The sequence below is a fragment of the Lampetra planeri genome, chromosome 43 (assembly GCF_965212315.1).
Source record: "Lampetra planeri chromosome 43, kcLamPlan1.2.h2, whole genome shotgun sequence".
NCBI lineage: Eukaryota > Metazoa > Chordata > Hyperoartia > Petromyzontiformes > Petromyzontidae > Lampetra > Lampetra planeri.
In genome coordinates this window covers 7999154-8022144 of record NC_136149.1, presented here as the reverse complement: position 1 = coordinate 8022144, position 22991 = coordinate 7999154, and the positions used below count along the sequence as shown (strand labels likewise).

The 22991-nt window shown below is 49.9% G+C and overlaps 2 protein-coding genes across 2 annotated transcripts; both read left to right on the top strand.

Moving 5' to 3' along the window:
- Window positions 1–698: 698 nt before the first annotated feature.
- LOC144732694 (uncharacterized) lies at window positions 699–3477 on the top strand. The gene is made up of 3 exons (XM_078614267.1): window positions 699–829; window positions 2559–2724; window positions 3230–3477. The coding sequence occupies exons 2-3, from the start codon at window positions 2569–2571 to the stop codon at window positions 3422–3424; spliced, it is 351 nt and encodes a 116-aa protein (XP_078470393.1). The 5' UTR covers window positions 699–829; window positions 2559–2568; the 3' UTR covers window positions 3425–3477.
- A 12485-nt stretch (window positions 3478–15962) lies between these two features.
- On the top strand, window positions 15963–20404 carry LOC144732719 (uncharacterized). The gene is made up of 3 exons (XM_078614306.1): window positions 15963–16079; window positions 19698–19866; window positions 20155–20404. The coding sequence occupies exons 2-3, from the start codon at window positions 19708–19710 to the stop codon at window positions 20347–20349; spliced, it is 354 nt and encodes a 117-aa protein (XP_078470432.1). The 5' UTR covers window positions 15963–16079; window positions 19698–19707; the 3' UTR covers window positions 20350–20404.
- Window positions 20405–22991: the final 2587 nt, after the last annotated feature.

Sequence of the window (22991 nt, the reverse complement as noted above, 5' to 3'; positions counted from 1 at the left end):
GTTAAGTTATGGGATTTTAAGAGTGATCTAAGCAACATAAATAATATACTGTACTGCAATGAAGCAAAAAAGTGATTGAAGGAAAAACAACTACGTCCCATGAAAAGCCGCAAATATTGCATTTTCATAAGTCATGGTTCATAAATTCCCTGTAGCCTGAGTCGATTCGATTATTTTCGACTGATCGTGGTATAATTAAAAGTAACATAAACATTAAACAGATATAAGGTGGCTATTGCACTCAACTGTAAACACGCGAGGATATTCGAGTCACGAGCAATTGCAGGTGCAGTTATCGTCAAGAATCGACAGCTCAGCATCGAATTGCGATACAGATGGGAGGGAAACCACGGACATTTGTGAAGCGTTCGAATTCCAGGCGTTTGGGGCATTAGCAGATGAGTGGGAACCACGTGTGCCATGTGAAACTGGCCAAACATCTCGGCGCAGGATCCTGGGAGAGATTGGTAAGACTCGGTGGCACTGCAGGATGAATGGCGCTGTGGTGATCGGAGTCGTTAACGCGAGAACTGCGTCTGTGCGTGGCAGTGAGAGAGGCGAGCTGCTGGCATATCACGTGGCGAGGTCTGAATGAGCTGACGCACGGAATTGGTCAGATTCACACGCGGAGACTCGATGGGTCATGTGCCGTCAATAAAACATGTCGATATAATGATTGTCAACAGCACAGGTGCAAACAATTATTCGTGACGTCACCAGCACACGTGAAGGCGTAATTGGTGACGTCACCAGCATAGGTGAGGATTTAAACCCTGCGGGAGGCGTATTCAGTGGTTGCTGCTCGTCGCTCTTTTCTCTCTACATTCCGGTGAGTTCAGTCTCCTCTCGGCGTCTCGAGTGCGGTGAAGACATCCGTGGCTTCCTCTCTGTGAATCTTCTCTGCGCTGCCTGTTCTCGAGCATTGGGGCGGCATTGAGGCATCTACTTTAAATTGTCTCCTGGTTTGTCTTCCTCTGAACGCAATACTAGTGTTATGTAGGGTCGGTGCAGTTAGGCCGCGTGGCTTGTACACGCCTGTTTGAGATCTGAAGGGTATTGTGGCGGCTTGCGTGCTGCGATTTGTGAACCCGGCGACCAAAGTTGGATTCCCCATTGGTCAACGCCTGCTGAGGATGGTCTTGATCAGTCCTGGGCCTTCCCTACATCGACTTCGAAAAGGAGGACGTGTCTAAATATTACTGCTTGGGATAAAAAGACATCTGGGCGTAGTGTTGGCCTTAATCGGTGCTTACTAACAATGATATGTTAATTTAACGGCTGAACAATATTATGGGTGGTGGTTCCGCTCTTGGCTGCAAAACCCCAAGCCGTATTTCACTGGGTGGCTCTAAGTCCTGTCTGGGGTACTTCGGTGGATGGGTGCTTGGTCCCGCTCTGTCTAGCATTTAACATGACACTTTGGAGCACTGAATTTCTAGGGCTGCGCTACCATTGCTACACAGATGACGCCCACGTTTGCCTCGGCTAACACCATATTCTACATCGAAATTTTTTTCTTTCAACTGAAATCACGGTTGCAGGAAAAATATTTTCAGAGTTAAATAAAATTTCAATATCTTGGTCGGCTCTCGCCAACAACTAAACTGACACTTAAGCCTAATTATTGATGGCCAGAACGTCTGCCCGAAGCATGATTGGTCATCTTGGTGATATTTGATCCGTCCATTTCCATGCAATGCTCATGTTATGGTTGTGAAAACCTTTTGCCTCCCAACCGTGCTCGACTGCACAACATGCTTGCTGATTGTGAGGCTCGTCCATGCACCTGTTCTCTAGCGAATCGATTATTGCAACGCCTTGCTGGTAGAGGTTTCAAATAAGGTTCTTGGTAGATTACATTGTTCAGAATGTGGCAGTTTGGCTACTCGCCCTAACCCCATTGTGACCTTATTTCTCTGGTACTCATTACACTGGTTTCCTGTCCTGAAGCAGCGTTTTTTGAAGAACCTTGTACTAGTTGGTTTTTAAGGTCTTGCAATGGCTGGTACAACATTCTGCAATCCCCCACCCTTCTGCGACTCTTTCGATCCCAGCTGCCTTCCTGGGGTGAGCGGGCATTTGCTGTGCCTGTGCTGCACGGCTGGAATGCTCTACCTTTGTACATTCGTTTATCCTATAATTTGGATACTTTTAAGTCTTTTCTTTTAAATAATTTAATTGTCTGCATGTGCATCACTTCCTCGGACGTAGCAAAAGGCAAATTTACAAAGGTGAATAGCGTTGAGAAAGTGCCGCATTGTTCTCTCAGCACAGCTGCACAGTTGGGCTAAATTGTACATGCGTCAGAGCAAAGCGCCGTCATCTGGCGACGTCTGCGTAACCTGCACGCGTCGCCTAATGGCGCTGCGTCTGCACACGACTTGTTCAGACTCGTCGCCTCCGTCGGTAGTTTGGTTGTTAGCGAGGGTGTAAATTATGAGTCTCGCAGGGGGGGGGGGGGGCGGTGTTGCATGTCGAGCTGTCCTTTAAGTCTGGGCACCCAAAAAGGCTATGAACGAGCTTTATCTTGGTATATAATGTACACGTGTTGGGTGAAGGGATCTCGTGATGCCTTCGTCTGCTGCTGCCATGGAGGATCTGAGCGCTGTGATGGACATCTTTGTGCGCGAGTTCTGCGCCAACTGTGGAGGCGCGGGGAGCGTCTCCATGAGGAAGCACGCGCTGCAGAATCTGCTCGTGAAGCACATGCGGCCCTACCTGGCGGTGGGTTTCCTGTGCCCTCCACGGCGACAGCACTGCAAGTAAACTTTTCTCGAGCAATGTGGTGCCATGACGCGTCTCCGCGTGCACTGGGAGCCGCTGCGGCTCGAGGTGGTGCCATGTGCTGTGGCACTGGGTTTTGCAAGAACGACTGAGCGTGCTTCGTCACAGTTGGGGGTTGATTGAGGCTGGCTCATACTGGTAGGAACGAAGTGAACCAGCCTACAATAGATTATATCGTCCGTCCGTGTTGCAACATCGCCCCCTACTGCAAACACTTGGCAGGACCCTACAAAAACCTTTCGACTCAGTGGGGCTTTCCTGGCTAAACAAGTGTCATAATACATTATGTTTATATTCTTTGGTTATTCGTTCCTACCAGCCCACCCCGCAGGGTCCTGTTTAATAGCCACATAGCATGTTGATTCCTATTCCTGTTGCTGCAACACTGAGCAGAGTGATTGGTGCATTGGCTGTAGCAGAAAGTGTTCCTGTTTCACGAATGCAGGGTGCGTGTGACCCGCATGACGTGCGCAAGATCATGGGGGATCTTCACGAGAACCAAGGCGCCAGCGTGGACTTCCAAGCATTCATGGCCACGTGGACGCGAATCCTCGTGGCTGGCCATGCCCCGTTCCAGGAGCGCGTGTTCCTCACCAAGGGGCCCTGTGGCCTGCCCATTTCTGCTGATAAGCCCAAATAAATCTCTTTAAAATATATAAAAGGAGATTGCTAATAAAATTGCTGGCAAACTGGTCCTGGGTTTGGTGAATCGTATGGGTTTTTTCAAGTTGAACCGGCAAGCAATGTCTGATGCATTTCCCTTCTCATGTTGCAGAATTGTTTTCGGGCAGTGGTCTTAATGGAAGAACCTCTCCTTGTGTCTTTGCCCAAAAGGAGCCACGAGTGCCCCACTGACCTCGCACATGTAAGGAGGGATCGGGCTTTACTGTTTAAAAACAGGTCTGATGGGTGGCACTTCACCCAGTTATTAGCCCCCGAAATGGGTAACATCCCTGGAATATAATTCGTTAGACACGGTGGTGACAATCCCTTCACCCTCGGTGTCTAGGCAGTTCGTAGAAATAAAATCGTTGTTCCAGCGGCCACCCACGCACCTGATCAGTGGTATTGACTATTTCTACCAACGTGGCCGTTGAGACTAGAAGTTGAGTTCCTGGAGTGACGCATTACTACAAACTAACCTTGCCCCCAAGCCTTTGCGAACGATGATAAGACATTTGACTGGAAAATTTAGCTTAAACTTCTGAGATGCTGAGTGACTACACCAAGAATATGCAGATGAAGACTCTATTGATATTTTGGGGTGGGGGGGGGGGGTTGCACTTAAATCAACATTTCTCAAAGCTCGTATTGGTGGAAGTGTAAAGATATGGACAAACTTGGAACCTTGTTTTTATTACACGAACACTTGGCCCCACTTGCTTGACACTTGAAGTGCCTCTTCCCCTGACATGTTTTTTTGTGTTCTCCTCTAAGCTCTTTGGAGCCCCTTCTCTCACGTAGATCGCCTCAAGGGTGTGCAACCGTCACCTCAAAGCTTAACCTTTGCTTCCTGCCTTTTCAGTTTGAATCCCTTCAAACCTTGCCTCCTGATCAATCACCTATGGAGGCCTCTGCGCCAATAGGAGACCTTGGTACTACCTGGTTGTCTTTGGCTGCACGTTTGCTTCGGATGTCTAGAATTAAGGTCATTGGTGGTGGTCTAGTCCAACTTGCGATGCAAATTGATGTAAAATGCCAAAATGTCAACATTTAAACATGCCCCTAAAGAGAATTTGGCCGTTGCAAATTTCCACAAGCCAGTCGGCTATCATTTGTGGTCAGGTCCCTTCTGAAAAATCTCCGTATAGCTCTGGTTTTTACCTGATAAAAGAAACAATAGTTTAGAGGCGGTGAGCTCAACGTGGAGTGACTTTGAAAACCATACTTTGTAACAAAGCCATGTGGCAGTGTAAATGAGTCCTGCAGGAAAATTGTGGTGTCTAATGTACACAGGCTTCTCATTGCAGTAATGTTGGTGATGAGGTCTAAGATGTAGGTTGGTCAATGCACATCTGGTGCGTCAATTAGCATGGGTTCCCAGTCTGACCTCAAAAGTTGCTGAAGGAGGAACGTGGCTAGGCGGGGTGATGTTCCCCACAGCTCTACTAGCTCAACTGCTCAAAGTGCAGCTACGCAGCGCCAATCCCAGTGTGGTGTCTGAGGGGTGAAAGTGCAAGGTCTCTATTCATATTGCAGGAAAATGACGGGGCAACTGAAACTGTCTTGCTTTTTTCTGTACCTCATCCCATTCACCACCACTGACTTGCCAGTAGTGAAGTATGGTCAATCAACACCGCACAAATAAACCATTCAAAAAGTAAAGTTGGTTTTATTTAACCAGATGAGATGAAAACACAAGAGGCCAGGATGGTCTAATTTGCAAGTGACTTGGGTCACCAAAATGACAAAGAACAGAATGAAGCTAATAGCAATCTAACCCAAAGGCAACTTACGAAATCCAAAATATCGTACGAAAAGAAATGTAATGAGTTATGTTGAGTTAAGTTACATAGATGCAAAAATTAGGTGGCTATTGCACGAATCTGAAACAAGTGAGGATATTTTAGTCAATTGGGGATGAAGTGATTGTAGAAAATGTACAGCTAAGCATCAAATTACGATATAGATAGGAGAGGAACCGTGGACATTTATGAAGCGATGGAATTCCAAGCGTTTGGGGCATTTGTAGGGGTGTTAGAGAGAGAGCCGTTATGCATGGCAGCTTATGGGAAACAAACAGTGGGCGGGGCTACGTGAGTGCACGGGGGGGGGGTGCTCTCAACGACGTCCGCACCAGGCAGCCCGGGGCCCCACCCCTCAGCGGGGGTTGAGTATAAAGGGGGATGTGTCAGAGGGCTCGGGGCAGAATGTTAAAGCTAAACCAGTGAAGACCGAAGATCGTCTAGCTAGAGCCCTGGACTCCCCTGGGACACCGCCCTTGTCAGGGCCGCGCAGGACCGAGCCAGCGGCGTGGTCCAGAGAACCAGAGCTAGTGCTCTGGGACTCCGGGTACCGTAGCCCGACTTACCAGTGTCGGGCCAGACAGCCTCCCCTAGCCCGTTAGTGGAGGACTAGGAGGTAGGTCAGAGATAGCTAGCAGTGTATTCCCAGCTAGCCGGGTGAGGGGGCCGATACCCCCTCCAGTATTGTATGTCCGCGGTTGTGACAACTGTTGCGGAATAAATACGTGTGCCTCAACCCCGGGTGTCCAAGAGTCCTCAACGGTATTACACATTCATAGATGAGTTGGAACCTCGCAAGAAATGCGAAACTGGCCAAACATCCTGCAGCAGGACCCTCCTGGGAGAGGCGTGAAAGTGGGTGACACTGCAGGATGATTGGCACTGTGGTAATCTGAGTCGTTAACGTGAGAACTGATTGTGGTAGTGAGAGGCGAGAGTTTCTGCGAATCTACGTTGAGTAAAGAAACTGGCATTGGATTTGTGATCCAGTTCCCCCTGCAAAATTGCAGAGAGTGGTACCTTAACGACAATAGTCCACATCAAAGAAAAAAAACTCAGCTACCCTTGTCATAGTTGTGGCAGTTTTGGATCGGGGTCTCTCAGCACTTCTCTCCAAAACTACTCGAAACAGTCGAGCCCACCCGAGCTCTCAGCACACAGTTACTCGGCATAGTCAGCCAAAAACGAAGAACCACGGACTCTTGCAAGACTTTTTCCAAAAGTATTTTATTAACAAAAGATTCAGGTACAAGCAGAAAACCTGGAAACCTGTCTAAACTGCACGTTTCAATAAACTTTCAATAAAATCTGCAACCCTGGTGTCTTCATAAGCTCTGATACCCTTGTAGGAGAAAAAAAGGGAGGGGGTGGGGAGGCGTGGCTAAATGCCCTCATGAATGTTCCTACGAATCATTGCCCACTGGAGGGGAGGTAGTGAAGGGGTTCCATGTTTTGTGGTAAGCTTCCTCCATGCCCCTTAGTTGTGCACTTAGATGCTCGAAGGCGGCATTTTTTGATAATGTATTGGCCCATTCCTGCAGTGTTGGGGGGAGCATGCTCTCTCCTGTTGGTTATAATGGTGCGTTTTGCCATAACGCTGAACATTTGGAATAATGTATTTGCCTCTATGGAAAGGCCTTGGGGTTTCAATCCCAATAGGGACATTTCTGGTGAGTGTGAGATGCTTGTTTTGTGAACGTGGTAAAAGTAGCAAGTGATCCTTTGAAAAACATTGTTAATGTCTGGACATTCCCAAAAGGCATGCCTATGTTTGAGGAGTGTCCAGGGGGCATCAAGGGAGTTGGGGGGAGTTTGTTTTGTCAAATTCAGATTTTCTTTGGTTAGTTAATAGCCATGGAAAAAAAAATTGGCGTTCTCTCATGGGGGCTGAGTGAAGATTTTGAAAGTGGCCGAGTTGAGTATTTGCAGAAAGATAAGATGGATACAAATTGAGCAATCATTGGAAGGATGTTATGAACGAGGTAAAACCTTAACTGCTTTATAGTTTGCCTTCGTATCCGCATCTCCAGTTTCTTCAGCCTCCTACCCTCCAGCCCTGCTCATGTACTCGGGCTCGGGTTGGAGCTTGCACTTCGCCACTCCCCGTACCCCACACCCCCACTCTCTCTATCTCTCCTCCCTGGCTCCTCAGCCCCCCCCCCCCCCTCTTACGTATATATAGCCTCAAGCAGCTTCCTTTTGCCCACTTCAGCGATTGTTAATTGTTGTGGTTGTTTCCACCTGATGACAGGCACTTGTGTTGCGCCCGAAACGTCGTGATTTAATTCATTTTGTACCTACGTTACTTTACCGAAAGAACCAAAGAGTATGCAGAAAGGGTGTTAAGATAGTGAAAGGGAGCGCTCAAATTAGGAATATAAATTTGGGCAAAGTCATCATCTTAATTATTTGTATTCTGATTGAGAGAAGCAGCGTGCATTCCAAACATTCAAGTGAGTGCAAGTCGACTGTGGCAACGGAGGGAAATTAGCAGCGAAAAAAGAAGGTAGGTTATGGTATTTTCACCCCGAAATGCTTTATACTGTTTTGTGACCAGATAAACTGGAATAATCTTTGATTTTCAGATTTTTTTAATATTTAACATTTATCCTGCTGCTGTGCTGTAAACATTGATAGTGTAATGACATGATGACACCTGCTGGTTGGAAAAGGGAAGCACGGGTATGGGCACCACTAAAACATCATCCAATCCCAAAGGGAGAGGTATCTGGGCCAAAGGTAAGGGGCCGGGGCTGGCCGATATACTCCGGGAACCTGCGGGAAGTTTCCACAAGAGGGTGTGGCAGGAGGCGGAGCCTAGCCGCGCCTGCAGCAATATAAGTGGGAGCGTAGGAGGACTCATGGTCGGTGTGGGGAGTCTTGGGTCCGGACTGCGTCGCTGCTCGCCGTCATCTCTCTCCATCGTCGAGTTCCACCACCCTTGCCGGCACACCGTCAGCCAGCGGCGAGGCCGGGAGTGGACGGGTAGAACCACGCCGGATGAGCGACCATGTGTGTAGCCTGTAGGGACGCTAACATCTAAGTGTTGTACTCAGAAAAGGAAGAAGATAGAGTTGGCCTGTGTTGTGCCCGTATGTGAAATAAAGAAGAGTACCCTCTACACCAGGGGTCCCCAACCCCCGGGCCACAGACTGGTACTGGTCCGTGGCCTGTTAGGAACTGGTCCGCACAGCAGGAGGTGAGCGGTGAGTCCGCGTGGGGCCCACCCATTATTTGATTTACCACTTCCGTCTGCGCCTATTTCCCACACTGCGCACTTGTCTCAGTCGCAGTTTTGGTAAGCCCACAAGCTAACCCTAGCCAAAATGAGTAAATAACTAACGTCGCTGGAGAGCTTCTTTGAAAAGAGGGAAAGACCCAATGATGACCCCCCCCCCTCCCCCCGGTCTGTGAAAAAATTGTCTTCCATGAAACTGGTCCCTGGTGCCAAAAAGGTTGGAGACCGCTGCTCTACACGAAGTGTCGCGGAAGTCGCTGATTACAATAGTATCAAGCATGTTTGGAATAAATTCAGAGGGGTTGGTTATTGTTAGAAGAATGTTGTCAGCATATAAAAGTATTTTCATACTTTCTCACCAGGGCCTTGTACCCCCTTTATTTGTTTTGATGTCCTAAGGGCTATTGCCAGTGGCTCTATGGCTATTGCAAAAAGGAGTGGAGATAGAAGGTATCCCTATTCTTGTGCCTCTACTTAGAAGGAATCCCCTTGAGATCCACCCATTCTTTCTGATAGAGGACGTAAGGAGAGTGTATGGTAGTCTGCAGAATGCTAGGAATTTTTCCAGGAAGTTCATATGTTGAATTGTTTGGAAGAGGTCATCCCACTTGACTCTGTCAAATGCCTTTTCTCCATCCAACGTAATTGCTTAGGCGTGTTTTTTTTGTAACCATGCAATTACATCTATTAATTATTGTTCCGGTATTCTGGGTGATGTCCCTCCCTTTTACGAAGCAAGTCTGGGAGGGGTGAATTATTTCTGGAAGAACAGCTTCCAGACGAGTGGCCATCGGTTTCATATATAATACAGTTTTTTTTTGGGTTAGATCGCATACATATGTAGAGATGTAATTAGAGTCTCTATGGCGTCTACGCCATCTAGATTCACGAGCAGGTAACTGCATACGTCTCGTATCTCTCTCTGGCACCGGCGGAGGTATGGCAGGGAAGCGTGCCCTAGACGGCATGGTCCCGTTGAAGGGGCCGTATCATAAACGTGGTGCCTCCAGATTGAAGTGTGTGTCTCCATGGAACCCACTACACATATGTATTGACACAGTGCCGACTGATGTACACCAGCACCAATTGCGGTGGACACTTCGCGCATGCGCCGTTGAGCATATACACCGGCAGTGCGGAGGAACTGGGGCAAGGGTCACGGTAGACCTTATAGGGAGGCCCTTGCAATCCTCTGGTGGGTTCTAGAAGGGAGGCGTGGCTAGAGTGGAACCAAGCCGGGGCCTCGGGGAATATAAGCAGCGGAGAGTGAAAACTCCAGGCTGCTGGTTCTGGGAGTGGACTTGTCTTGTCGTCGCTGTCCTCGTTGCCGACTTCGTCTCTGCCGCCTTCGCCCGATCATTGCACAGCCGGACAGTAGTTGGTCCTCTCGGTCAACGCCATTGCTGCAACGCGGGCTGGGCCGGGCCGTACGGCAGCGTGGTCGTGAGAGAGGAGGCCGGAGATGATGGTGTGATCTTAATAAAAGAGAGATAGTGCCTCCCGCGACGACCTCGTCTCTGACTGAGAGTGTGCACCACACGGCACCCGCACACACACACCTCGAGAAGGGAGAAGAAAAAGAGACCTAAGACACTACAAATATATAAATGTATCTGTAAACCCACCACCACCCGACATGGTCAATTAATCAGGTTTGTCACGTAAACAGAACATGTCAATTCATTACTAGTGTAGTGGGTATAAGTGGAGAAAAAGAGACTTCTCTGGAGGCAACACATTTATTATACAACTAGCGGTAAGTAACCGGCGTTTCTCGGGCGAAAAAGGCAGACACACACATGGACTTACACACAGACATCGACCCACACACATAGAAACACATCAACTTAGATGCACACACACACATATATGGTTAAACCCAGGATGGATCGTTAGCGGGCCAGCCTAAATGTTTCTAACCGGCGAAGATGTTCCATTAGGAGGGTGCACGTTTCGCAAGCGTAGAGAAGGGAGGGAATTACCATGGCCGAGAAGACCTGGAGCTTCATGCGGAGCGAGACACCAGGTAGCTTCCACACAGTGTAACGCAGCCGATGAAAGAGAATGGCGCTCGACTGATTTGGAGTGAGACCTCTGCTGTTAAACCGGAGCCGGTCATGAGCACACTGGCCAGGTATGGGAATCTCTCCAATCACTCCACAACTGGCGCATCACCAATCGTGAGTTGTGGGGGTGGATTGTCCGATGGTACAAAATACCCAGGCAGGTGCTTAGTTTTGGTGGGTTGATGGTAAGGCCCCACCTCTTAGTGGCAAGCTCCAGGTTCAGCAGCAGTGAGCAGCAATCAGCAGACCATTGGCATACATAACATGGTTGAGCAGTAGGGAGGCATCCCTTGAACACACCCGGGCATCGATCAGCCTCCCATTGTATCTGTACCATATGGTAATTCCTCGGGTACAGCCATTGAAGGCTTCACGAACTACGTGGTCAAAATATGTTAAATAATGTGGAGCCAGAGGACATCCCTGTCACACCCCAAGGTGTAGAGAGAATGACTCGGACTGACGGCCACATAGTTTGACGCGGGGCCGCTCACCATCATGAAGGTCCTTAAGGATTGTGAGCAAAGTTTGAGGGACTCCGAAAGCATGAAGAACAACCCAGAGGCCAGGCCTACTGATGGTATGATAGGCCTTGAGCGGGTCAATAAAGCACATACATCTGTAATAATCCTTCTGGAGACGGCTTCGGAATCAGTCCTTTTATTTCCACTCCACAATACACTTTGCTCACTCACTCTCCGTTGCTGGCAGACAACGGAGAGAGGACAGACTTCGCACTAAGTCCCCACCACGCACGTGGCACCCAGAGCCCCGTCCGCGCGTGACCCTGCTCTTGTCAGTTTCCAGTCTGCTCTCGATCGTTCTCTCTCACTCTCTCTTAATACCTTCGTCACGTGGTTCCCCCAGCCAATCGTTCATGGACAGCTTCGACCATTCTCGATGGTTCCCTGTCAATCCCGGGACCACACCCCTCATCCGGCTCCCCATTAGCTGGGGCCCCGAATGGCTAGGCCAATCACTCCTGATGACATGTCGTGATCACGCCTGGGCCATGGTCCCTATCTCAACCCTTATTGGCTACAAGCAGGACCGGCAAGCCAATCCCCACGTGAACCCTCTATGGCTGTTATTACATCACCCCCCCCCCCCCCCCCCCCCCGGTGAAAAAAGGGTGAAGAACCAATTCCGCAACATCTTATTAGGGCACCAAGGTGCGTTTAACAATTCGAGGGTGAACCGGCGTTCCCGCGCCTAACAACATTTAAAACAGTCACCCATAATAAGAAAAATCACAACATACATTAGGGCGCCCCTGCAGTGCAGTAACGACAGGGAAATCAGTGAAACGATCAAACATTAACGAAACGGAAGAGATTTCGACCGCGTACGCGACGCGGGACCCTCTCCGCTCCCAGCGCAAGGTCGCTTTGCTTCCGGATGGACAGGAGGTGGCAGGCTCGAAGAAGAAGTAGGTTGTTGGTGCTTGGTCACGTCCAGGGCGGGCCCCGTTGGAGGGGAGGCAGCGGGGGCTTCCTCAGCCCTCAGAACCTGTTCATCCGAGGTTGTTGCAGCTCCGCAGCAGGTAGAGGAGATGGAGGTCCCCTTTGCGGAGGAGGCGACAGCAGAGGTCGGCAGCGGCAGTCACGGGCGAAGTGGCCCCGTCTGCCGCACTTGAAACACGCGGCCGACGTCGGCCGGTGGTCGGACGACCCGGCCCTCGCACGCGGCCGGCCCGTGTAGTCGCCCTGCTGGTTGCGCAGCCGCCGTCCCGGAATCCTATGTGGGACAGCAGCAGCCAGCATGTCGTTGTCGCCCGAGTCGTCGGAGCAGGGGACAACCATTCGCGGAGACCACCCCAGAGGCGGCCCGTCGATCTCGGGTTTCCCCGTCCATGCCGCCATCTGGTCCCAACGCTTGATATTAAACTTAGCGTCCAGGCAGCGCCACCCACCGCGATGAAAGCGGTTCGTGGCCGCACACTGGTAGAGAGATGTTGAGCTCCTGAGACAACTCCAGCATGCGGGATAGGATGAGCGGATCCAAATGCTCGGCTGTTGCGTCGGGGTAGGCGGCCATGGCCATCGCCATCAACGCCCCCCGATAGGCCAACGGCGATTCCTCCGGTGCTCGGCGACGCGACATACATTTTCTGGTGGCCGATGTCGACGGGTCATAAAATTCCACCATCTCTGTGAACGCATCCCGCAGTGTCTTCTTCTTGGACGCCGGGATGGAGCGGAAGTCTCCCAGAGACACATCATCGAGCAGCGTAGGTAGCGCTCCCAGCGCTTCTTCCTCCGTCCAGTTGACAGATCTAAAAGCTGACTCGAAGCGCCACGTGAAAGCACTCCAATCGCCCCCGGCGATAAATTCTTTTATTTGTGGAAGGCGATGTCCGCGGTGGCAGGCGCGTGCCGCGGGCGTCTCCGACTGCCGTTCCCGCTCTCCACTCGGTACAGACAAAATGGCGTCCAGCGGCCGCATGGTGGTAGGCGCGCCCAAAATGGCGGCCGACGACCCCGGCGCAGCCGCTCCACCCAAGACGACGGCGTCCTCCCGCGTGGCAGGAGCAATGGCGGGTCCCGCTTCCATAGCAGGACCCCTTCCCGCGGCGTCCAGCTGATCGGCGATCTGGCGACCCACGGCTGGTGAGGACGCCACCGCGGTCACCAGGCTTAGCAGAATGGCGCGCAACGACTCAATCTGCTCCGCCATCAGCCGCCATTCGTCTCTCGGTCCTGCGGTGGTCGCATCCTCCCCCGGTCGATGCTGAGAGGCGTCGAGGCGAGTGTCATCAGCAGGCGGCACAAGGGCTGTAGCTCCCAACAGCTCATCTTCATCCGTCTCGATCTCTTCCTCCGATAGAGGCACGGGCAGGTTCTTTTTTCTGGGGTGCTTAGACATCTTGACGATCGTCCAAACAGTCGCAGAATTACTTCTGACACCAGTGTAATAATCCTTCTGGAGACGGCTTCGGAATCAGTCCTTTTATTTCCACTCCACAATACACTTTGCTCACTCACTCTCCGTTGCTGGCAGACAACGGAGAGAGGACAGACTTCGCACTAAGTCCCCACCGCGCACGTGGCACCCAGAGCCCCCGTCCGCGCGTGACCCTGCTCTTGTCAGTTTCCAGTCTGCTCTCGATCGTTCTCTCTCACTCTCTCTTAATACCTTCGTCACGTGGTTCCCCCAGCCAATCGTTCATGGACAGCTTCGACCATTCTTGATGGTTCCCTGTCAATCCCGGGACCAAGCCCCTCATCCGGCTCCCCATTAGCTGGGGCCCCGAATGGCTAGGCCAATCACTCCTGATGACATGTCGTGATCACGCCTGGGCCATGGTCCCTATCTCAACCCTTATTGGCTACAAGCAGGACCGGCAAGCCAATCCCCACGTGAACCCTCCATGGCTGTTATTACACATCCACTCACACGCACACATGGACCTACAGACACGCAAAGAAATGGACGTCCACTGACTGACATGGAGTCATGCACACAAAGCGACTAACACAGACGCCCATGGACTGACACACACAGACATATCGACTCACACACACAAACACATGGACTTACACACACACACACATATGGACTCACACACGGATAGACATGCACTTTAGATACACACACACATGGAGTTACACACACATATCGACGTACACACATACAGCGACTGACACACACACATCGACTCACACACAGACATACATGGACTCACACACACATTGACGTAAACACACATATGTACTTACACACACACATATCGACGAAGACACACACACATGGACTTACACACACATACATGGACTGACACACACATTGTTCTACACACACATACACATATGGACTGTGACACACAGACATCTACTTTAGATACACACATGGATTAACACACACATATCGACTCACATATACGCACTGAGTTACACACACATCGAGTGACACGCACACACATGTATGGACTTTACACACACGTGGACTAACAAACATCACACATATGGACTGACACACACATACACATGGACGTACATGACCACATCACAGACTGGCAGACCGTCGCAGCATCATAAAAGCGCTGCAAAAAAAGGGAAAATGTAGCAACCTAAAAATAAAGAGTTTTGTGCACGCAAACATTATTATTATAATATGTGGCAACTTTTTGGTTTAATAATAGTAAGCAATGAAGGTGAGTTTTTATCTGCACACAAACATTATTATAGTAATGTTTGTGAACTAATGTGTTTAACAATAGTAAACAATGGACTTGAGTTGTTAGCGTAAGAAGCAAGGAACTTTGTACTTACCATAGGCGTGTTGAGGCCTTGTGCCATGCGTAGCCCCCATCCTGGCCTACATTGGCGGCGGATTTGGCACATTGCCAGACTAGGGGCTGGGCCGCTACCCCCCCCCCCAGCATCCCCCTCGCGTGGAAGAATAATGGTATGTAAGCACTAAAATATTATTATCTACGGAGTCTGTACTATAAAGTGGACGCATCGTGTTAGGGCGGGCGAAGAGGACATGACACTGTGAAGAAATATCTGCAGCGTTATGTGTGTATGTGTTGGCTGTAAAACGCGTAAAATGAAATGCCCCCCGTGAGCTTGAGCGAATGCGCATCACTTGGCAGGGTCCGTCCCCCCCCCACGCAATTGGCGTCACTTGGAATGGTCGATGGCGCGCAATAGGTAAATAATTAATAATAGAAACGGCACAAATGTGTTAATAAAACTACTTTAAAGTTTACGGATGGGAAAACGGAATAGCCTATTCCCACCGCGGGGCTTAGGGCATGCCGCCTGTCAATTTTTTTTCTCGGTGAAGCCCACCGTCCGAGAACCAAATCCCCCGCAAGTGCGAGCGCGCGGAGACTTTTAATGATAAGAATAACAGTAACGGCCCTAACTCGAAGGGGTTACGGCCCCTTCCACCCGATACCCTAAGGAGGTATGTCCTCCACACTGGCGTGCCCTACACACTGGGGGAGTAGCTCACTAAGGGTTCTCCGGCTAGCGAGACCAAGGGAGAATATTCTGACCCGACCCAGCCAAGGTCCTCGGGTCCTACGCATGGGGCTGCTCGGTCCCGACCCAGCTAAGGTCCTCGGGTCCTGCCCCGGCTCCAGGTCTTCAAGATGGCATCTTCCCGTTCTGCCCACGAAACAGCTCCTCCAACATTCAACGCCTAACCGAGGGAGGGGCAGAATGAGGGGGGAGGGGGGAGGGGGGCTCGCAAGGGTCGCTAAAATCATCATCGATCAATCATCATCGTCACTGCTCCCGTCATCACCATTTCCCCGCACACGCAAAGGATTCGTCTGAATGAGCTGACGCACGGAATTGGTCAGATTCACACGCGGAGACTCGATGGGTCATGTGACGTCAATAAAACATGTCGATGTAATGATTGTCAACAGCACAGGTGTAAACAATTATGCGTGACGTCACGAGCACACGTGAAGGCGTAATTGGCGACGTCACCAGCATGGGTGAGGATTTAAACCCTGCGGGAGGCGGATTCAGTGGTTGCTGCTCGTCGCTCTTTTTCCTCTGCATTCCGGTGAGTTCCGTCTCCTCTCGGCGGCTCGAGTGCGGTGCAGACACCCGTGGCTTCCTCGCTGTGAATCCTCTCTGCGCTGCCTGTTCTCGAGCATTGGGCGGCATTGAGGAATCTACTTTAAATTGTCTCATGGTTTGTCTTCCTCTGAATGCAATACTAGTGGTGTGTAGGGTCTGTGCAGTTAGGCGTGTACAATCCACGCGGCCTATGTTTGAGATCTGAAGGGTATTGTAGCGGCTTGCGTGCTGCGATTTGTGAACCCAGCGACCAGAGATGGATTCCCCATCGGTCAACGCCTGCTGAGGATAGTCTTGACCAGTCCTGGGCCTTCCCTACATCGACTTCGAAAACGAGGACGTGGTGTATAAACATCACTGCTTAGGATAAAAAGGCATCTGAGCGTAGTGTTGGCCTTAATAGGTGCTTGCTAACAATGATTTTAATTTAACGGCTGGAAAATATTATGGGAGCGTGTGGTGGTTCTGCTCTTGTCTGCAAAACCCCAAGCTGTATTTCACTAGGTGGCTTTTAGTCCCCTCAGTTTTGGTGCAGTCTGAGGTATTTCCAAGCATCGGTGCTTGGTCCTTCTGTTTAGCATTTAACATGACACTTTGGAGCACTTTCTAGGGCTGCGCTACCATTGCTACACAGATGACGCCCACGTTTGCCTCTAGCTAACGCCATATTCTACATCGGAAATCTTTTCTTTAAACTGTAAAATCGTGGTTGCAGGAAAAATGTTTTCGGACCTAAATAGAAATAAGATTTAATTATCTTATTCGGCTCTCCCAGCAACAAAATGGACTTTTGAGCCTAGTTGTTGATGGCCAGAACGTCTGCCCGAAGCATGATTAGTCATCTTGGTGTTATTTGATCCCTTTCCATTCACTGCTCCTGTTAGGGTTGTGAAATCCTTTCCCCTCCCAACAGTGCTCAACTGAACAACATGTACTTGCTGATTGTGAGGCTCGTCCATGTGTCATGCCGCCGCCACGAAGCCGTTCAGCAGGCGCCCCATCTAAGACCTCGCCACCACCAAGCGACCGAGCCGACCCCGCGTCCCCCTCACCTCACCTCACATGAACACACCCGCACGCCTTCCCCCCCCCCCCCCATAGAGCTCCGTGGGGAGGTCACCTGGCCGACCGGTTTTTATCCGAGAAGCCCTTATCGGGATTAAACTTTCACGGTTTCCGGCGACCAGGGAATTGGACGACCTCCCCCGACGCTACTTTGCACCGCGGCGCTGCGACCGGCCTTAAGGTTGCAAGGTCGCAGCGAGGGGCCACTCGGCCACCGCGGGGGAAACGCATCTCACACACCCCACACACGCAAGTATCGACGGGGCAGGCAGAGGGAATGAGCATTGTGATGGAGGAGCATCATTAGAAAACACGCAGGCACCATTGTTAGGGGAGTTAAAGGATAAGGCTGTTAGTATGAGTAATCGGGAGAGCGGGGTCACGCGGGGAGCCGTGCACAAATTCCCACGGCGCACCTTTGTGACGGACGCCGCCGCATAAACTGCGATAATGGGGGGGGGGGGGGCCTGCGTGAGAAAGGGATTGATTGGAATTTGCGCCGCGCAGGTTGAGCATTAATTAGCATCTCAAAAGCGCCCGGAACGGCGGTGCGCATGCGAGAGGGTCGCGAGCCTATTGTCCAGAGTCGCATTCCCTTTGAGGTAGGGAGGATAAATGGGGAGCGCAAAGGGGAAATCGCTCTCTTGCTCCGAGAAGCCAACGTCCAGGACTGCCCCAGCTCTGCCCTCCGGACGTCCGTGCGACGTGTCGAGGCAAGCAGCGAGGAAAACCCACGGAACGTCGAGTGCCTCAAACCGTGAGTAAGGAGGTAAAAGTGTTTCGTGAACGATAAATAGGGAATAGGTTCCGGGCTAGTAGAGTAGGCAGCCTCGTCGATTCATACTGACTCAACAGCCAGTCCCACGTAGCAGACAATAAATCATTAATAGCTGATCGTGGCCTCGTGTGATCTCGTGTTATAAGTGTGAACGCGTGTGGTACTGTGTATGCGTAAGCTCGCGGCGTGCGTAATCAGCGTACCCCAGGTGCGCGATCATAACGTGAGCGGCGAGCGCGGCGCAGAGCGGCGCAAGAGTGGGTATCGCGTGTGGAGCTGTATGTGTGTGTGTGTGTGCGCGCTCGTTCACGACGGGTATAATACAGGTGCGCGATCCTAGCGTGAGTGGTCAGGGTTGAGTGAGTGCCGCGCAGAGCTGTGTGTGGGTGTGCGCGTACGTAATTAACCATGCCTACTACGCGGACCCGCGGGGGAGGGGAATCCTGGAGCGACGGCTCTCACCCCATGGGTGAAGAACGCAGCAGCGGTTCGCCTAGCAGCGAGGGGGCGAGTAATGAGGTTAACCCGGCCGTTAGGGGTACCGAGGGAGGGATCTCGGGGGCTAGCGACCCTCACACATGCACTTGTTCTCTAGCGACTCGATTATTACAATGCCTTGCTGGTAGATGTTTCTAAATAAGTTTCTTGGTAGATAACATTGTTCAGAATGTGGCAGTTGTGCTGCTCGCCCTAACCCCATTGTGACCATATTTCTCTGGTTCTCATCACACTGGTTTCCTGTCCTGAAGCGGCGGTTTTTAAGAGCCTTGCAATGGCTGGTTACGCTTTCATTAGATTGATTTTAATCCCTACACCCCTTGCCAAGGTTGTAAAGATCTGCAATCCCCCACCCTTCTGCGAGTATTTCGATCCCAACTGCCTTCCTGGGGTGAGCGGGCATTTGCTGTGCCTGTGCTGCACGGCTGGAATGCCCTACCTTTTGTACATTCGTTTATCCTATAATTTGGATACTTTTAAGTCTCTTCTTTTGAAAAGATTACTTCTGAAGTCCACTTATTCTCATTTTCTTGGCCTTTCTTTGGCCTTTTCCAAAAAGATGCCTTGAGACGGTTGGCGGACGCCTTGCAAATGGAAACGATGTATTACAGGCGACCCCCCCCCCCCCACGCCGCAACTACGACCTATTTTGTTCCCGGACCACGTCGAAAGGTCGAGCTGTTACAAGTCGAACTCTTAATTTCCATTGGCAAAATATTAGCCATTGGTTCCGTTCCTGGAAAACCTATTGCATTTGTTTTTAAATACCAAAAATATATTGAAAATAACCCTTACAACCATTTATTTTAACTTGACCTTTACCAAAATGTGTGAAACCTAACTTACATTTGGAAATCATTTAATTTTATGTATGTGTGTCACGTTTCCTCTTCTCAGACGTAGCAGAAGGAAAATTTACAAAGGTGAAGAGCGTTGGGAAAGTGCTGCAGTGTTCACTCTGTGCAGCTGCACAGTTCGGCTAAATTGTACATGCGTCAGAAGAGCAAAGCGCCGTCATCTGGCGACGTCTGCATAACATGCACGCGTCGCCTAATGGCGCTGTGTCTGCATATGACTTGCTCAGACTCGTCGCCTTCCTCGGTAGTTTGGTTGCTATCGAGGGTGTTAATTATTATAAGAAAGTCATGCGGGGGGGGGGGGGCGGTGTTGCAGTCGAGCTGTCCTATAAGTCTGGGCACCCAAAAGGCTATATGGCCGAGCTTTATCTTGGTATGTAATGTACACGTGTGTTGGGTGAAGGAATCTGGTGATGCCTTCGTCTGCTGCTGCCGTGGAGGATCTGAGCGCTGTGATGGACATCTTTGTGCGCGAGTTTTGCGCAAACTGTGAAGGAGGCGTGGGGAGTGTCTGCATGAGGAAGCACGTGCTGCAGAATCTGCTCGTGAAGCACATGCGGCCCTACCTGGCGGTGGGTTTCCTGTGGGCTCGGTGCGGCAGCAGTACCGCAAACGTTTCGAGCAATGTGGTGCCATGACGTCTCCCCGTGCACTGGGAGCCGCTGTGGCTCGAGGCAGTGCCATGCGCCGTGGCACTGGGTTTTGCAAGAATCGCTGAGCGTGCAATAGTCACTGTTTGAGGTTGATTGAGACTGGGTTCGTATTGGCCACCATAGCATGTTGATTCGCATTCCTGTTGCTGCAACACTGAGCAAAGTGATTGCATTGGCTGTAGCAGAGTTCCTGTATCACGAATGCAGGGTGCGTGTGACCCGGATGAAGTGCGCAAGCTCATGGGGGATCTTCACGAGAACCAAGGCGCCAGCGTGGACTTCCAAACGTTCATGGCCACGTGGACACGGATCCTCGTGGCCGGCCATGCCCCGTTCCAGGAGTGCGTGTTCCTCACCAAGGGGCCCTGTGGCCCGCCCATTTCTGCAGATAAGCCCAAATAAATCTCTTTAAAATATATAAAATGAGATGACTAATACAATTTCTGGCAAACTGGTCCTGGGCTTGGTGACTCGTGTGTTTTTTCAAGTTTAACCGGCAAGCAGTCGCTGCTGTTCCCGTTTGTGATGCAGATTTGGAACTTAAATCAACGTTTCTCAAAGCTCGTGTTGGTGGAAGTGTAAAGAATTGGACAAACTTGGAGCCTTGTCCGTATTACACAGCAACGGTAGGCCCCACTTGCTTGACTCTTGAAATGTCTTTCCCCGAAATGTTTTGGCTCTCCCCTTAGCTCTTTGGAGACCCTTCTCTCACGTCGATCGTCTCAACGGTGTGCAACTGTCACTTCATAGCTCATCCTTTGCTTTCCTGCCTTTTCAGTTTGAATCCCTTCAAACCTTGCCTCCTGATCAATCGCCGATGGAGGCCTCTGCACCAATTGGAGGCCTTAACTACCTGGTCTTTGGCTGCACGTTTGCTTTGGATGTCTAGAATTAAGGTCATTACAGCAAACATGTGGACCGATAGGGGTGACCATCTCATTTGCTGGTGGTCTAGTCCAACGTGCGATGCAAATTGATGTAAAATGCAAAAATATCAACATTTAAACATGCCCCTTCAAATATTTGGCCGTTGCAAATTTCCACAAGCCAGTTGGCGATCATTTGTGGCCAGGTCCCTTCTGAAAAATCTCTATAGCTCTGGTTTTTACCTGATAAAAGAAACAATAGTTTAGAGGCGGTGAGCTCAACGTGGAGTGACTTGGAAAACCAAATTTTGTAACAAAGCCATGTGGCAGTGTAAACGAGTCCTGCAGGAAAATTGTGGTAAGTGTCTAATGTACACAGGCTTCTCATTGCAGTAATGTTGGTGATGAGGTCTAAGATGTAGGTTGGTCAATGCACATCTGGTGCATGAATTAGCACGGGTTCCCCAGTCTGACCTCAAATGTTCAAGGTGGAACGTGGAGAGGTGGTGATGTTCCCCACAACTCTGCCAGCTCCACTGCTCAACGTGCAGCTACACAGCACCAATCTCAGTGTGGTGTCTGAGGGGCGAGTGCAATAATTGTATTCCTATTGCAGGAAAATGACGCGACAACCGAAACCGTTTTGCTTTTTTATCTTCATCCCATTCACCACCACTGACCTACCAGTGAAGTATGGTCAATCAACACTGCACAAATAAACCATTCAAAAAGTAAAGTTTGTTTTATTTAACCAGATGAGATGAAAACACGAGGCCAGGACGGTCTAATGTGCAACTGACTTGGGTCACCAAAATGACAAAGTACAGAATGAAGCTAATAGCAATCTGACCAAAAAAAGCAACTTACGAAATCCAAAACGGTGCACAAAAATAAATATTCAATAATGAGCTATGTTGACTTGTGTATTATGAATTTAAAGTGAAATAATTTTAAATTAAGTTACATAGATGCAAAAATTAGGTGGCTGTTACACTAATTTGTAAAACAAGTGAGGATATTAGTCAATTGCAGGTGAAGTGATTGTAGAGAATGTACAGCGACAAAGATGGGAGGGGAACCGTGGATATTTGTGAAGCGATGGAATTCCAGTCGTTTGGGGCATTCATAGATGAGTGGGAACCTCGCAAGCCATGCGAAACTGGCCAAACATCCTGCCGCAGGACCCTCCTGGGAGAGTCGTGGAAGTGGGTGACACTGCAGGATGATTGGCACTGGTGATCGGAGTCAACGTGAGCTGCATCTGTGCGTGGTAGTGAGAGGCAAGAGTTTATGCGAATCTACGTTGAGTAAAGAAATTGGCATTGGATTTGTGATCCAGTTCCCAGGCAAAATAGCGGAGTGGCACATTAAAGACAAAAGTCCACATCAGAGAAAAACAATCTCAGCTAGCCTTCGCGTCATAGTTGTGGCAGGTTTGGAACAGGGTCTATCAGCACTTCTCTCCAAAACCACTCGAAGCAGTGGAGCCCACCCGACCTCTCAGCACGCAGTTACTCAGCATAGTCGGCCAAAAACGAAGAACCACCAACTATTGCGAGACTTTTTCCAAAAATATTTTATTAACTAAACGATTCAGATACAAGCAGAGATGTGAAAGGGGGTTGGCACAAGCCCAAAAACATTACAGATTACAGTACAATGTAAACCTGTCTAAACTGCACGTTTATTTTTTTTTCATCTGATTGGGAACATGGAGATAACATGATTGCCTCGTCAGCTGCCTCAATGTCAGCTAAAAGCAAAGATAACCTGATTGCTAAGTTCAACCTTCTGTCCAAGAAGAAGCCAGATTCACACGTTAAAAAGTTAGACCGTGACAAGATTGTTATCAGAGTAACAGGTAAATTTTCGGACAGCCTAAAATCGGTTCGAGCTCAAGGGTTGAATTTCGCAATCACCCCATTGTGACCCTTGGGCTCCACCCATCTCAAACCTTTATAACATCCTGCTTCAGCAGCTCTCGCTATATTTTCACCTGATGACGATTGCTTGTGTTGCGATCGAAACGTCGTGATAATTTTTTATTCACTTTATTTTAATTTCAATTTTTATTATTTTATTGTTATTACTTTTTTCTATCTATAATAAGCCTTTACCGAAAGACCCAAACAATATGAATTCCTGCACTCACGGAAGCATTAAGTCAAGATTTAACCG

Coding starts and splice junctions, on each gene's coding strand:
- LOC144732694 (XM_078614267.1), top strand. CDS start 2,569: ATGCCTTCGTCTGCTGCTGCCATGGAGGATCTGAGCGCTGTGATGGAC. Junction 2,725..3,229: donor ACATGCGGCCCTACCTGGCG/GTGGGTTTCCTG, acceptor TCACGAATGCAG/GGTGCGTGTGACCCGCATGA.
- LOC144732719 (XM_078614306.1), top strand. CDS start 19,708: ATGCCTTCGTCTGCTGCTGCCGTGGAGGATCTGAGCGCTGTGATGGAC. Junction 19,867..20,154: donor ACATGCGGCCCTACCTGGCG/GTGGGTTTCCTG, acceptor TCACGAATGCAG/GGTGCGTGTGACCCGGATGA.